The following is a 17,410-nucleotide window of genomic DNA, read 5'->3' on the forward strand; positions in this document are numbered from 1 at the left end:
AGAAAGCATTTAACTGTACTGATATGGTCAGAACGAAATATCTATATTTCTATTTTTCATTCGTCATTTCTTTCTTTTTTTTTTCAGCTATGCATCTCAATTATCTTCTAAAGTTACCTTCTTGTCACCATTCAATAACCAACGCTACATTGTTGGACTCGATAAACTGGATCACGTGTACATACCACTGACTGCACAACTCAGGTTAGACTTTAGTCAAGCGGAGTTCCATCTTACGTTGAGGCCAATTCAGCAGAACGAAGATGTCCTTGTTTATCATTCTCATACCCTTCCATATACTAGTAAGGACAACATTTTCAGCATATTACCAATAACGGAAAACGTAAATACAATCTCAGTAAAAAATCAGGATTCAAGGGTAGTAAGTATTGCGGATTGCTTTTGTGTGACTCAATTTATAAGTGCATATAGTAAATACGCATGTGGGCATGTATGTAATCAGAAAGTAAGGAAAGATAGACGTGATTTGACTTAAATTATAGAAAAATCTGTTAATTTTAGATAGTCTTCTGATTTTCCCTATTTTATTAGCTTTAGATTTCAATTTAAACCTTTATCATTTAATATTGTTAGGCTTTATGATTTAGATTATTGTTTCTAAGCATTGTTTCTAAGTGTTAATGTAAGAAATTACTGTCTTCGACAAGTTCCAAGTTCATTGTTTTTTAATTACAAACAAAAAGCAGTCTGAAGTGGAGCCGCTATACATAGTTGAAAGGGTGTAATAAGTACGATAATATGTTACGGAATAGGAACTAAAGTGACAGGACATACAGTATGATGATCTTTTCAGCAATCCTGAGATACGCCATATTCGATTTGGATTATTTCTTAAACGTTAACTATGATTGTAATAAATTTACCTGGTAAAAAAATTCTCACTTACTCTGACACGTGTATCTGATAAAAAGAAAATGATAAACTTCGTTATGTATGAAGTAAGGATGTCCAAAATTTTCCGGAGTCGGAAATTTCAATTTCCGAAATTCGGAAAAATCCCAGAATTCGGAAAACTTCCAGATTTTTCCGAATATCGGAGATTTTCCGAATTTAGGATTTTTCAAAACTGGAATTTTCTGAAATCCGGATTTTTCTGAATTCCGGAATTATTCGGAATTCCGGATTTTTTCCAAAATCGCAATTTTTCCGAAATCCAGAATTTTTCTGAATTCAGAAATTTTTCCAAAACCGGATTTTTTTCGAAATCAGAATTTATTTCTATATCCGGATTTTTTCCGAATTCTGGATTTTTTCGAATACCTGATTTTTTCAATTTTACTTTCGGGAAAGTAAAAATTCCGGAATTGGCCATCCCAAGGACGAAGACAAAGCAGAAACAATTGAAGACTACAGGGAAAAAGGGAGGTAAGTCAGTAACTGGGATAAAATGAGTTAAGGACAAAACCATATAGCGTTAGCGGTGTATTTTGCATGGGCTAAATTGTAGAGCAAAGGGAAGGCTAGTCAGTGAGAAATTTCATATTGAAAATTGCACCTACAGGGAAAGAGGGAGGTAAGTCAGTAGTGAACAGGAGAAAAGGGAGGTAAGTCATTTTATTGCAGCTGTTAGAATGTAGCTCTCTGGAGTGTGGTAAGTGTTACGTGTGGCAACACTGCTGGATCGCCATTTATATGCTGCATTGTTGTGTGTGTTTGCATAAGACAAAGGTCTACATCTGCATAGTGTTGTTTTGGCAATTGTAGTGTGTGTTAGTTAACTTACAACATGGATTCAAATACCTGTGCAGACAGTGATGGTGAACAAGAACCGTGTGTATCGTATCAAAGTAGTAAGAAGAGGAAGAGTTTTGGTAGGATCAAGGATGCAAACAAAACACTGAGAGCCCATTCTCATGAGATTGGTGATTCTTGTAATAGTAGGTTAAAGTGTTTCAACGGTATTGACGTAAAGCAGCAAAATAAAATCATCAATGACTTCAATGCTTTACAGTGTTGGGAGAAACAAACTTTACATTTGGCTGGTTTAATTACATCCCACGATATTAAACAGAGGAGGCCACGAAAAGATGAACGAGATGCCATCCTTCGAGCTAAAAGCTTCACATACAAGGTAAGGGTTTCAGATGGGAATGTTGCAAAAGAAATTGAAGTGTGTCAAAAAGCTTTTAGGTCTTTGCATTGCATTTCTAAAAAGAGACTCGAAAATATCCAGAAATCCATAAAAAGTAATACACAAATAGGCATCGACATGCGTGGCAAACACAATAACCGGCACAATAAATTGTCAGCAGAAACTGAAAATCTAGTTGTAGGTCACATCGCATCATTTAAGGGCCGTGAAAGCCATTATAGCAGAAAGAGGACACAGAAGTTGTACCTTCCTGAAGAACTAAGCATTACTAAAATGTATAACATGTATAAGGAACTGAATCCAGACAATCTAGTGTCCTATGAAACATACCGTATGATTTTCAATAGAAGGTTTAATATCTCCTTCGGGTATCCCAGAAGTGATTCATGCAGTACTTGTGATGAGTTTCTTGCAAAAAAGAAATCACTTTTATCCCAGCTGAGTATAGCAAATGAAGAGGAAAAACAACAGTTAGAGAAGAAGATCACGTTTCTCGAAACTCAAAATAAAGTTCACATTCATAGAGCCGAGACTTTTTACAATCGCAAGAGAGAAGCAAGGAAGACGAGTAGAAAGGATCCTCGGACTGAATCAGTTTCCTTAGATTTCCGAAAAAATCTACCCTGCCCAAATATTTCTACTAACATGGTTTATTATAAGCGACAGTTGAGCGTTTTTTCCTTCAACATTCACCAACTGTCTGACAACAAGGCTATTTTCTATGTATATCCTGAAACTGATGGCAGGAAAGGAGCCAATGAAGTAACGTCTTTTCTTAATTAATACATTACAAACATTCTAAGCCCAGAAGTCCGGCATTTAAATATCTTCTGTGACTCTGCAGCTGGGCAGAACAAAAATTACACCCTGTTCCGATACTTACACTATATTGTTCATGAGCAGAAACGCCTACAGTCTGTTCAAGTTACATTCTTAATACGAGGGCATTCATACCTGGAATGCGACAAGGACATGGGACTGATAAACGCAAAAACTGTGACAGAAATCCCTCGGGACTGGGTTGAAGTGTTCCGACGTGCAAGAGTGAAACCTGAACCATTCACTGTTATAGAAGTAGACGATGGAATGATCAGAGATTGGAATAGCTTCCTTGATGACTACTACCTTCAGAAGTGTCCCATACCAACCAGGCCAATAAGGGAATTGAAAGTTGAAGCACACCATCCACGTCTGATCATCCACCGGGAATTGTACGATGCTGCATGGATCTCCACTGTTGTGTGCAAGAAGAGATCAGGAAGAAGCCTTGTAGGTGATATGAACCCCATTGAATTTCGCTATCCTCCTAGAGCATACCAGGGTCGTCTGCCGATAACAGAAGAGAAGTTCAAAGACCTCCAAGAACTGAAAACTTTTTGTTCTGACGAGGCTCAAATCTACTACATGAATCTCCCTCATGAACCAAAATTACGAAGCAAACAAATGTTGGGACAATAACGTGATTACTTGGCTACAACCATAACAGACTTGTTGACTTACCTCCCTCTTCTGCTGTAAAAGCTTACACTTGGAACTATTTTTTTATTGTGTTTTGATTCTATTGACAACAGTTACCTATTATTGCATTTCATAACAAAGAAATATATGTTTCTTCGAATATATGCAGTCATTGTAAGATATCTAAAGACAAATGAAGGTTATTTGGTTTTAAACTTTAAAATTGCTCCCGTGTAAAATTATGAAATCATGACTTGCCTCCCTTTTCCCTTGTAGTCTTCAATTACAGTACTGACTGTTTTTTTTTTTTTTTTTTTTTTATCAAGGCTTAAGTCCGTTATTTGCAAAATGTTACCCAGTTCTAATTAGTAGTGGGCACAAAAACCGGTTTTCTGTATTCGGTTTTTAGGAAAACCGAGATCGGTTTCGATTTTCTTCAAAACCTGTTCCGGTTTTTTTCCAAAATTGGTTGTATTTCTGACCAGAATAGTGTTTCGTTGTTCTCCAGAAACCTCTTCTGTTTCCACAGAAATAGTTTTATGCTTTTCAAAAGTTTTCACCGAAACCAGTTTCGGTGAAAACCGAACCGGTTTTCAAGAAAACCGAAACCGGTTCTGGAGAAAACGGAAAACAGTTTCGGCGAGAAACCAAACGGTTTTTGGATAAAACTAAAACCGGTTTCAGTGAAAAACCGAACCGATTTTGGAGAAAACCGAAATGTCGGTTTTTCGGATTTTGTTTTTTCTAGAAATCGTTTTTGCCCATCCCTAGTTCTAATACGGCATATTTCAAGACTGACACCTACAGGACCGTCATACAAATACGTCTTGCTCTCTTTTCCAAATCATGCTTGTATTCTTTATGTCGCTCCAAATTTGTCTGTGTCTCAGGAGTTATTTTATCCAACGCATAAAATTTTTTATAGTAATATTCATTTCTAAGTGTTCATTTTTAAAATAGGGTAATTTATCTATTCTTATGTAATAAGTTTAACACACTGATCTACCTCAATAGTACCTTAGTCATATCCTATTTAAAGTAAGACAGAAGGGAAAGAAGAATCTGTCATTGATATAAACATGCACAGAAACAACTCGCTAAGCGACAGAAGAAGAGAACTATGAGAAATAGGAAGAAATTATAGATGAGGAGAAAGTGAGATCATGCGTAATTGTAATAGGTGATTCAAATGCTTCAGTGGGGAGAGAATATGATTTTAATGTAGACCTACTGTAATCACTATAATTTTTATACGAGAAGTCCTGACTGATTGACTGATCAATGACTAAGTTAAGTAGCTTAAAATATAAACTTAGAATGGAGGGAAATGTGAGTTGCAAATACTAAGGAATTCCTTAAAGTTATATAGACAATAAATTTGGTATTTGGGCATTTTATTTGGAATCATCAAACTCGTGTTTCAGCATTTTTTGATGTTTGATCTAGAAAAGAAGAAAAGAAGTGGGAAGTAAAAGGAGTGGGGTTTGCAATTATTAAAATAAGATATCCGCATCTCAGAATCCCATAAGTATAGGGACATGAAATTTGGTATTTAATATTTTCACTCATAATTAGAAACCTGTTTTAGCGTGTTTCTTTTTTTTTAATATTTTGCTCAGGCTGGAAGAAAAGAGTTGGAAAGAGAAGGAGTAGGGCTTTAGTGTTGTAATTATTATATTAAGATCTTGGAATCTTTTAGGGTTAGAGACATGAAATTTTGGTGTTTGGACTTTCTATTTAATACTAGCTAAATGATGGTTCTTTGCACGGGGAGAATAAGTTTATGGGAAATATTTGAATCCCTTTCCCCTCAGAATATTTATTTCAATAAAAGTGTAATGATAAAAATACAGAATATATTCTACTCTTGGTATAAATATTGAAAGAGCCTACCCCCACAGAATACGATTTTAATCAAATTGATATGAATTAAAAAAAAAAAAAGAAAAACAGATTGAAGTAAGTAGAAGCTATCTTCCAAAGCTCATTTCAAACGTGTCAGACGTTTCTCCGCCCCCAAAATTATGAATTTGATACAAATTTTCGTCATTTTTGATATTTTATTTTTCACCTATCTGTCTCTACCAATGGGGATGAACTTGGACCTACACGAAGTTGGAGGCGTCATCGTTTATTCAGCGACACGAAAAACTATGGATTGCACACTAATATCAGTCGTTTTACATTATTTTTACGTCACTCCTTCAACTCCCTCTCCTTGGGGCGCCTCATTGCAACAGTACTTTTTTCTTTCAGATTGAAAATTGTATATTTTTGAGAAAATCGTCTGAAATAAACTCACCCCCAAAATAAACCGCCTCTCTTACAGTTTTTCAGGACAAATAAGTTATGCAATATTGTCAGGATATTAATGACATATGTATTTATGAAATATGAATAAAGTCGCCTGAGTTGTTTTTGAAAAAAGCGTGTGAAGTAATCTCACCCCAAGAATAAGCCACCCTTCGTACACCTTTTTCAAGACAAATAAGTTATGCCATTTTGTCAGGTTATTAACGAAATATTTATGAAATGAGAAGAAAATCGCCTTAATCGTAATTGAGAAAATTGTCCTAAAGTATTGCCCTCAAGAGTAAAGTACCCCTTACTTACACTGAGAGCTGAACTTGGACTTAAAGGGCATCGAAACTGCACCAATCAACTTAGGGACAACGAAAACTGTGGATACGATACTAATATCAGTTGTTTTCTCTTATTTTTACATGTGACTATTTCACCCCTTCTTCCTTCCAGGGTCTAATGGATGCTCAACTTGGACTTAAACGGCATTTGCGTGTCACTATTTATCTAAGCGACCCCGAAAAATATGGATTTGACACCAACATTGGTCGTTTTTGACCATTATATACTTACCCCCACTGAGGAAGTCTTACCTACGGGAGTCTTATCTCCACTGAGGGCTAAACGTAGACTGCTAACAATTAACTGAGCGACGCTGAAAACTATTGATTCGACACTAATATTCTTCGTTTTCGATTATTTTTGTATGCCACCATTTCACCACTGAGGGATGTTAATGGGGGCTGAAATTGGACTTAAAACAGAATCTAGAGTGTCACAATTCATCTCAGTGGCGCCGAAAGCTATAAATCGATACTAATGTCGGTCGTCTTGATCATTCTTATTATTTCATCATCTTCCTATTCTTCCGTAGGTGTGGGGGGCCGCTGTGGCTCAGTGGTAGAGCGCTCACCTCTGGTGCTTGGGGTCCCGGCCAAGTGAACTTTGTGGTGGACAAACACCGTGTGCGTGGGTTTTCTTGGGGTTCTCCCGTTTCCTCCCACTTTCTTCATTCCACCATTTCATTCATCACTCATCATCACTGTCTCCTTTAGCCTAACCGGCATAACTGTGGGACGTAAAACTCAAAGATTTAATTTCATTTCATTTCTTCTGTAGGTGTGCCAGAGAGTCTTACCCAACAGTACTGTTTCTCGAACTGTAAGTAATAAGTGTACCATGTTTGGCTAAAATTGCTCCATACATATCAGAGTTATGCTGGAGCACACACACATACATATGCTCTGATATACTGGTATAAAAATATATATGATATTTGTCGAGTGGAAACTAGAGTGCGCTCTACTACGATCTGCCCAACTTACATTCAATAAAATTTTGAAGGTTATTTCACCAAGCAATTTTTCTATGGAAACAACACACTCCTTTCCACTTTGCTCGAGTGATCTCTTTGCACTTGTTTGGTGAAAGGAGCAATAGCTGCATATCCTTGCAGAACGTTGCTGCAATCTGATGTGTACTAGGCAGACTATAGCTTGTGCAGCATATCTCCGACTGCAGACTCTCTCTCCGTTTTACCCTATACCACAGTATGGGGCTAAAGCAGAAGATTGTAATAACATAACTGAAAATGCTCAAAAGATAGAACGACAGAAGAGAATGCGTAAGATGTTATCCGATGATTTTTTATGGTAGGAAATACTGACTCTTTACACCTTCTTTTTCATAATGTGCAAGGTTTAGCGAACAAAATTGATCTTCTGGAGGTATTGTTGGAAAGCGACTTTTCAAATATACAGCTTCTTTGTATATGTGAGCACTGGTTAGATGCAAATATCGTTAATATGGTTAGTTTAAACGGTTTTAACATTATTACTCACTACTCTCGTACAGTCAAAAGTCGAGGTGGAGTCGCAATTTTTGCTCGCTCTTATATACATGCAACTGAGATTGACGTTCGGAAGTTTTGTGTCGAAATGCATTGTGAGGTAGTCGCATCAAAACTTCAAGAGTTAAATATTTGTGTTGTGTGTATCTATAGGACCCCTTCTGGTGATTTAGGAATTTTCTTTAAAAAATTTTGAGAAACTTCTAGCGAACTTACGTAGAAAATTTAGTAGTGTAGTTATCTGTGGGGATATAAACATAGATTGGTTAAAGAATTCAACTGATAAATCTAAGTTTCAAGATGTGTTAAATTTATATGAACTACAAACTATTATTAACGTACCTACTCGTCAAGGAAAGACAGCTATCGACCAAATTATTATTCCAAAAAGTAATCTTAAATGTTTGTTTGAAGCTATTGAACTTGGATTTTCTGATCATGAAGCCATTTATTGTAGAATACCTACCGAGAAACTGGTGAAGGAAAGTTCGAAACCGATAACGAGAACAACCAGATTATTTTCAACGGAAAATATAAATTATTTTTGTTTTCTATTATCTCGTGAATCTTGGAACTCCTTGTACGACTTACCTAGTGCTAATGACAAATTCAATTATTTTGTTGATGTTTTCTTACATAATTTTAACATAGCATTTCCATTACAGTTACGGAAAGGTCTTAATAACATGAAAAAGTGGGTCACGCAAGGAATAAAATTTTCAAAGCAAAAGCTTATACATTATAACAAACTTAAGAAAACCTGTGTTAATTTACCAGCTGAAGTTATTTCCCATATAAAAACATACAAAAGAATATATCAGAATGTTATTCGAACAGCCAAAAGAATCCACAATGACACTATAATACACGGATACAAAAACAAAATGAAAGGTGCGTGGAACGTAATAAACAATTCATCAAAGACTGTTCCAATGCGCGAAATATCACAAGTTAATTATAGAAATAATTCTTTCGCTGATCCTGCTGCCATTACGGAAGTCTTTAATCAGTATTTTCTTAATACGAATTTACCACCTAGAAAGTCGGATCTCGCTGTAGAGCCAAATATTCCATGCAACAAGCATAGTATGTATGTAACTCCGGTAACTGAAGAAGAATTGTTGGACTGTATCAAAAGGCTTTCTAGTACCCGTTCTGCAGGTATAGATGAAGTCCCCTCCCTAATTATAAAAAAGAGTGCGCATTTAATAGTGAAACAACTATGCTTTCTTGTAAATGTATCATTTGAATCAGGCGTGTTCCCCGACAGATTGAAGACTGCAAAAGTTATACCTTTGCACAAAAAAGGAAATACTTATGATGTTCAGAACTATAGGCATGTTTCTATTTTGTCTGTTTTCTCGAAGATTTTTGAATCACTAATGTTATCGCGCTTCAGAAATTTTATATCCTGCCATAACCTAATCTCGTCTTCTCAACATTGATTCCAAAAAAAAAAAAAAAAAAAAAAAAAAACAAATCAATTGATACAGCGTTGTTTAACTTTATTAAAGAGGTTTCTACAGTACTTGATAAGGGAAAATATGCAGTAGGTTTATTTGTTGATTTACCCAAGGCATTCGACAGTGTTCAACATTCTCTTCTACTGGCAAAACTCCAGAAATATGGTATTGGGGTGTAGTACATGAATGGTTTCGCTCGTACCTGACAAACAGAAAACAAGTAGTAAAAGTACAAAAAATAATTAACAATAAGCAAGTCACATTTTCATCCAAAACTGCTACTATCTCTGCTGGTGTTCCTCAAGGCTCAATTCTTGGGCCAATTCTTTTTTATTTTACATAAATGATCTTGTTCAATATATGTATCCCAAACATATTGCACTATATGCTGATGATGTAAATGTCCTTGTAACAGCGGACAACACAATTGAACTAGAAAGTAAATTAAAACAAACTGTGGAGCGTTTGATAAAATGGACATCTCAGAATCAACTGGTGATAAATGCAAAGAAAACAAAAGCACTAAATTTTCATTACTCATGTACAGCTTGAACAGTACCTCCCATTGTGATAAATTCAACTGATGTAGACTATTCAAAATCCACTAAATTTTTAGGTGTAACAATAAGCAATAGGCTTACATGGGATGCACATATTACTGAGCTAAACAGCAAACTAAGCCGTATCTGTTTTGTCATTTATAGACTACGTGGTTCAGTGTCAAAAGAAACTTTGCTGTTATTGTACTATGGTAAGTTTCAATCCCTGTTAAATTATGGAATAATTTTCTGGGGAGCCTCCTATTTCAGCGTTACTACTTTTCGTCTACAGAAAAATGCAATAAGATCTATTTTTAATCTATCACCAAGGTCCTCATGCAAAAGGGTCTTTCAGTCAAATAAAATTTTAACTGTGCCTTGTCTGTACATATACAAAAGTATCATATATGTAAAGAGAAATGAAAGTAGTTTTCTTCATGTTGACGATGTACATTCATACAACACACGACAAAAGAATAACATATTTACAGCATACCAAAACTATGCGTGTACCAAAAGAAGTGTTCTTCTTATGTCCGCCAAGTTGTTTAATAAGCTCCCAAGTTATTTGAAGGATATCAAAAACATACGGAATTTCAAAAATGAACTATTTAATTTTTTGTGTAACAAAATGTATTATCATATTAATGAATACTTGGATGATAGTTTGTAAAGTAATGTAATATCAATTATATCGAAATGTCTTATTATTTGACAAGTCCTATGTACTGGTCTCTGACCAATAATGTATGACATGGATGAATAAAAGAATGAATGAATGAATTATCGAAAGATTGATTTATGAAGTATAAACGAAATCGTTGGAGCAGTTTTTGAGAAAATAGCATTTTCACTAGTCAGTAAATCACTTTTATTTTTAGGGGAAGGAAGAAAATTCGAAAACCGCTCTGGAGAGTCACAAAAAAAAGTTTGAAATTTGGTTAAAGCAAGTTGAATGGTATTGCCTCTTGGCTAATGTATATAAATATGAACTGACGAACAGACAGATGTCGAAACATCTCTTTTTCGGTATCTATGGGCCATGAAACGTGTAAATCCGTTGAAATCTCGAATTTGAGTTTTTTTCACGACTGCCATACTTTCTTCTCCCTTTCGTTGCTCGGAAGTAAGATACTGGTAAATTGTTTAGCAAGGTCTCGTCACGGTGACGATGCTGACAATTTCATCAATGTAATCCACTAGGGCCTAAGTGACAATTGCGATGACATCTAAGCCCAAGTTTAAGCAAGAACGGACATGTGAGCTGGATTCGAAATTTGATGTAGATGTATGAATGTATTATATATTGTGGAGTAACTCTGAAACGCCTGGAGGAATTTCATCAAAATTGGTAGAGATATATGACATACAATCTGGAAAACAATACAGTAGGAGTAACACCCCAAGGGGTGGGATTTGGAAGGGGTGACATGCAAAAGTAATCCAAAACGACCGATAATAGTGATAAGTGTGCAATTCATAGCTTTGAGGGTCTCTGAAATGAATAGTGACATTCCAAGTGCCGTTTAAGTCCAAGTCGAACCCCATCTTAAGAGAGATAAAGGGGTGAAAAATATAGTGCCAAAAATGACTGAAATTAGTGTGTAATTCATAGTTTTCGAGGCAGGGAAAACGGTTGACCCATTTGAAATGGTTTTTGGAACATGGTTAGTACCCGTCTCAAGCTGGGTTTTATAATGTAATGTAACTTTTAACACATTGATGTATATTAAAAAGTTTTGAAATTAAAAATAAAAAGGAAAATGCTGAGGTTTCATAAACAAATTCACTTTCAAGGAAGTGAAATCTAAAAATGAAAGTGAAAATGACAAAATATAAAAACAAAATAAGGAACTTATACACGTGAAAAGCCAAAATCAGGGGTATTTAAACTAAACAAATAGTAAACAAAGATTAGTTATTTGGTTAGTTATTTTGGCAGTTAGTCGGTTAGTCATTTTGACAGTTGGTTTGTCAGTTAGAACAGCATAATTTGTTGACTACTAGAATTGGAACCTGCTTAGGATGGATCTCAGCTTATGCAATTAATTTATTTTGTAAGTATTTTCATTAATTATGCTAAAGAGGCGACACATAAAAAGTTCAGTGCATGGAGGTCTTCCTCCATGACAGCCTTAATTTGTTATCAATTATAATTTCTATAATTATTATTGTGTAAACTTCCTTCAATTTTAAGTAACTTGTTTCAATAATAATCAAAATGCATTTGAATTAGTATTTGTTTATTTTTACCGAGGACACTAAAACCATTTAACACAACTATGCACATCTAATTATAACTAATAATAGGCACTATTCTATAATCATTATTCAAATTAGTAACAATCTCCTTATTTTAAAGTTACGAAACAGTAATAATATCAATTTGATTACAGGTTGTTTTTTGTATGGGAGAGGATGTTTCAAAATTTATGTCAAAAGTAGTGTATCTTCTGTACTTTATCATTATGCTTTTATTAAAATAAGTATCATAAAGAAGAAGGGATTCAAATATTTTCCATAAACTTATTAGCCTGTTCCCGAGCGAAAAACGTGTATTTCAGCTAGTAATAACATAATGATAAAATAAATATTTTGTTTCTTCTTAACTCTAGGTATCATCATTCACCATAATACGTTAAATAAAGTTAGGACTACTGAAACAAATATAACCGTTTGTCTTATTTCAGTTCTTAGAATTGTATTAATTTGAAAACATACAAAATAATCATTTTATCAGTGAGAACATTCTGGTTTCCATAATCCCAAGACAGAGACTTCCAGAAAATTGTATATTTTGTTTGTGAATAAGGAAATTAGAATAACGATATAACACTAATATATTAGATAATAAATGAAGCACAGCATCAAAAATTCCAATTTAAAATGCGAAGCAATGAATAAACTAGATATGACTTAAAACTGTAAATTTGTAGTACACTACTGTAAAGAAAAAAAACTGTCTTTAACAACTTTCCTCCATGATACCTATAATAGCGTCGCTAGCTATAGAGTTTAATGTTATTATGGCCAGAAAATTCCAAGCGTCAGAAACGAGTATGCACATGCAGTTTCTGAGAAACTTGGGTGATGCCCATTCCCCATTGATCCCTATTACTCCAGTCTCCCCTATTTAATGATTTATATACTCATTCGAATGTGACCAACAATTCCTTTCTTCAGACAGCTGTATGTAACGTGCTGTAAAACTTTGAACTGTTCTGTGAAGTGATTAAATACTGTAAGAAAAGAGTTCCATGCTTATTACTTTAGTAGTTCTCTGCAAACAACGATCAAGTGTGTTTATGCATTATTTGAATACTACATGTGTTTATATATATATATATATATATATCGATTCAGTTTCTTGACGGAGTCAATCCACTAATATCTTAATGGGCAATAGTGACTTACGACCATCCATTACTCCACACGAGAACTCTTGAATGAAAACGAATTTTTGAATTCTGTATTGTGCTAGAGTGATTATTTCGGTCCAGTTTATTAATAGAGCCAAACCGTTAATAGTTTCACGGCTAATGGTGAGTTGAACGGTGTCGACTCATATCTCATTTTCTACTGTTAAAACAAAGGTGTTTAATTGTAGATTGCTCGAACTTACACTTTGCTCCGTTAGATGGCAGCAAACATCCTGCAGCGGTTGACATCTACCGAACAAAAATGATTTTTGGCATCACCACTTTACTGTTTTTAGCAGAATTTATTATTTTATTTGTTTTCACTTTTTCGAATTAGATTTCAGAGTCTATTTTGATGCCTACTTTTAAATTGTAAGTGCCTATTCGCCTGACTATTTTCCAAGTTTTTAGTCCCTGAACATTAGGTTCCTCAAGGTCAGTGTGTTTAAATGCTTTAAAATTAGAAGTAGTTATTATTATTATTATTATTATTATTATTATTATTATTATTATTATTATTATTATTATTATTATTATTGGCAGATTTGCAGCTTTAGTTTGAACAACCTGTCATAGTTCACGCAATAGCTAAAAGTACTCTATACATTCATTTTTCTTTTTAGGTGGAAAATATATATGGGGAGTCGACAGGCTTGGTATTCCGAGTAAAGTCTAACGCCAAGAATACCCGCAGTATCTGGAAGGACCTTGATTCCCTTGTCACGTTTTTGTATGATCAAAACAGTATAATCAACAAGATTAATACAGATGTTTATTTTGATAGTCAGAGGTCTACTATTAACTCAGTGACTATACATGCTAAGCTTGGTATGTTTATTCTTATTTTCCAGCAGATGTGTCTAGTTAGTACTGAAATTTGTTTCAATTACACACATTTTACTGCACATGTAAAAAGAATTGCCGTTTCCACATAATGGATTGTTATATGTTATGCTCAGAAAAGTATTATTTTACAAAAAAAAAAAAAACCGTGAGAGTCATGAAAGGTGAGTGTCCATAAAAGCCAGTAAGCATTAAATGTTACATCTCTGTAAGATGCATATGAAAAATATTGTAGCAAGTAAAATAAAGAATTCCGCAAACAAAACAAAATACTACAGGAATGTTTGTTGATATAAGCCTATTAACTCTAGTCTTTTCGAAAACAAGAAGTATAACGGTTCATGAAGCGCCTCATACTAAAATTGTTGAAGCAAATTAATAAAAACCGTTTAAATCGGCTGAATATCAACAATCGTGCTATGTTTCCAGGGTTCGATATGTGACTTGCTACAATATTTTTCATTTTGATTTTATATTGTTGTATAATGTTTAATGCTTGAGCTTCATGCAATGTACTTATTTTTATGAACACTTTTACTTTTTATGACCACCATAAGCAAAAAAGGTCTATTTTTACTCACATTCTATAGTGTCTTAAAAACTTGTTTCCAGAAACCGAACTCAACGACGCTTGGAACATAATGTGTTGGTCATTTCAATAGATACCTACTCAAATATACATTTGAAAAAGTATGTAAAGGAAGATAATTACTTCGCAATGCAAAAGTTTAGTTTTAATTCAGTTTAGAATACATAATAGCTAATAATTTTTGAATCATTTATCTTAACAAAAGAGACACTGACCAAAGCTTACAACTTTATTTTAAATTATAATTTGTAACTGTTTCGGATATCTAACATATCCTTCTTCAGACACGATCGAAATTAATGAAAATACAGACATATATATAAATGTTGTTATAACAGAGTTTAAATTCCTCTTACGTTGCAAAATACATTTATCTTAATATAACTTTACGTTGCAAAATAAACAAATCTTCAATTCTCTCTAAAATCAAACTCACAAATTGAGGCGTGCGGCCATATAATGAGACAAATATCAACTTAAGCAAAGCTGATTTTTTTTCAGCGGGACATTAAGATTTTGCCTTCCTCTATCATGTCTCATGGTATATTTCGTTGAGAAGCCGCCTAGTCCAATTGCTGGCTATGAAGCTGTATGCATTTTGATGTGTACGGCAACAATCACTGTGAAACGATTCTAGTAGGTCCCCTGATGGTAATAAATAAATAAATAAATAAATAAAAACAGGGTGTTCACTTTGCACCGTGGCAGTTTTTTTTGTAATAGGTCTCACTTCAAAATGGCGGGCAATATAGCACTCAGGTAATTGTTTTGACATAGCCACGTCCATTTATACTCCTGCAGCACGCGAAAAGTTTAGGACGTAGTTCTAAAATGGCAAAATATTGTCAATAATGATTAACGGAGTAAGTACTTGCCGCTGTTGATCATTTTCCCCCGATATTGACAATTTTTGTTTCTACTACTACAACCATTTCCAATTGAGTTTTGCCGTACACATTAAAATGCATCCAGCAACCGGACTATTTCTCGAAATGCATACAGCTTTTTAGCTTATAAATCCTGTTTCTCTGTAAGCAAAATATGTAATAGCTATTGATGAATTAGCTCTGATACTGAACGGAATGTTGGATGAAGGAAAAGAGAGAGGAACAGAAGTTGCATGTTGCGGAGATGAAATGCTGCGGTGGATGTGTAGAGTGGCGCGAAAGGACAAAATTAAGAATGAACTGATCCGGAAATAGTAAAGGTGCGAAAAACTGCAAGAAAGTAAAATGAGATTGTTTGGGCATGTAAGAGAAAGACCTTTGAAATACGTAGCTCACCAAGTAGGTGCTACAGAAGCGACTGGGAAACGAGCCCAAGGTCGGCCAAACAAGTCAGGAGATTGTGTTAAGAACGATATGGTGCAGTGTGGTATCACGGCAGATATGACACAAGATAGAAAAAGGTGGAGGACAGCGATCCGTAAAACCGACCGCAGATAACTAGGAAAAGGGCTTAGGAGAAGACGAAGGAGATATGTTTAACATGATTTTCATTTCATGTAGTGGAAACTCATCCTTTTGTTATTCCAGCTTCAGGGATGGAACCGGCATCTGGATTACATCTTGAATGAAATGTAGTAGTGGAAAAGGAACTGATAGTGCTGCGCAAAACAAAGCAAATAGAAGGAATTGCTCTAACAAGGAAAGCTGATGAAATTGATATTTTAGATATTCTGAAATACATAATTTGTCAAAAACTCGGAACCCGTGCACCAACAAACAGTGAAAATAAACGTAAGAGACCTTTAGAAGTTATTTATGTCTGAAATGACCCTATATCCCAACAATTGAGAGAAATTGGACCAAACGAATCATTTGTGTATCATGTGGCCAACGAATGTTACAAAACTTACACACCGGAGAACTTTAGAGAAGCTGATGCTTCTAGATGCAATTTCAACAGATGATCCACAAGAAACAGAAAGAAGTGGCCGTGTTGTGGAAGGTCCAACGTGCACCAGAAAGAGATTTCTAGCAGTAAGAGATGGCCCAAATACAACACAAGTTCATCCCTAACTGTGTCATCTGCCTACAAGATAAAAGGAGTGGAGATTTCTCAAAATACCGTATCAGTGAAATATATCGTGCGAATGTGTTCTTAACCCGGGAACGGTCGACAGGTGAGCGCAGCGCTCACCATGGTTTATCTTTTCGTTTCAAAGCCGCCCTAGTGGGGTCACAGACTTGAGGCGCCGTCTAGCTGTCTATTGATGTGTCTTGTGTCTGAGAGTCAAGTGTAACCTTTTCATTCTCTTCTGTTGGAGTAGCACTGGGTTTATAAATGTGACTATGCGTAATTTGTGAATGCCACGCTCACCTGTCGACCGACAGTGAGAGTGATATTTCCGAGATCATGGACAAAAAGAAGGAGCAGAATCAGCTACGGCTTGCGAAAAACAAGAAAACAATACGATACGCTGCCTGTCAAGTGCTAATCTGTGGGAAACACACTGTCAGCATCTTCTGGAAGTATAATGGATAACATCAGTACAGTGATGAGACATGCAGTAGAACAACGTCTTATTGAAATACCGACTCTATGTATCAAGAGACATAAGTACAGTGTTTACACTAAGATATTTATATCTTTAATTCCATTAGAAATTTCCAACTCAAAATACGAATAGTATGAACATATGAAGAGCATTTACTGAAAACTCGCTCTAATTATGCAAATATTTTTTTAAGAAAATGTAATTCTTATGTGATATATGTGATAATGATAATAAAAATATAATTTTATGCGACAATGATAATCAACTAATTGTATTGTTTATGGGATAACAGAAATTGATTTCATAAAAAAAAACTAAGAATAAAAATAGATATAA

The 17,410-nt window shown here is 34.9% G+C and overlaps 1 protein-coding gene across 3 annotated transcripts in view; it reads left to right on the forward strand.

Annotated features, from left to right (window-relative positions):
- LOC145688493 (vitellogenin-like) overlaps window positions 1-17,410 on the forward strand; it is a 175,022-nt gene that overhangs the window by 74,645 nt on the left and 82,967 nt on the right. For all 3 annotated transcript variants that reach the window (XR_014131917.1, XR_014131918.1, XM_081762822.1), the window contains exons 13-14: window positions 88-382; window positions 13,766-13,970. Coding sequence is in view for 1 of the 3 variants with exons in the window: in XM_081762822.1 (XP_081618948.1) it covers window positions 88-382; window positions 13,766-13,970 (500 nt within the window). In the remaining 2 variants the exon portion in view is untranslated. The remainder of the gene's footprint in view (window positions 1-87; window positions 383-13,765; window positions 13,971-17,410) is intronic.

This window comes from Thermobia domestica, chromosome 6 (assembly GCF_964235325.1).
Source record: "Thermobia domestica chromosome 6, izTheDome1.hap1.1, whole genome shotgun sequence".
Classification (NCBI taxonomy): Eukaryota; Metazoa; Arthropoda; class Insecta; order Zygentoma; family Lepismatidae; genus Thermobia; species Thermobia domestica.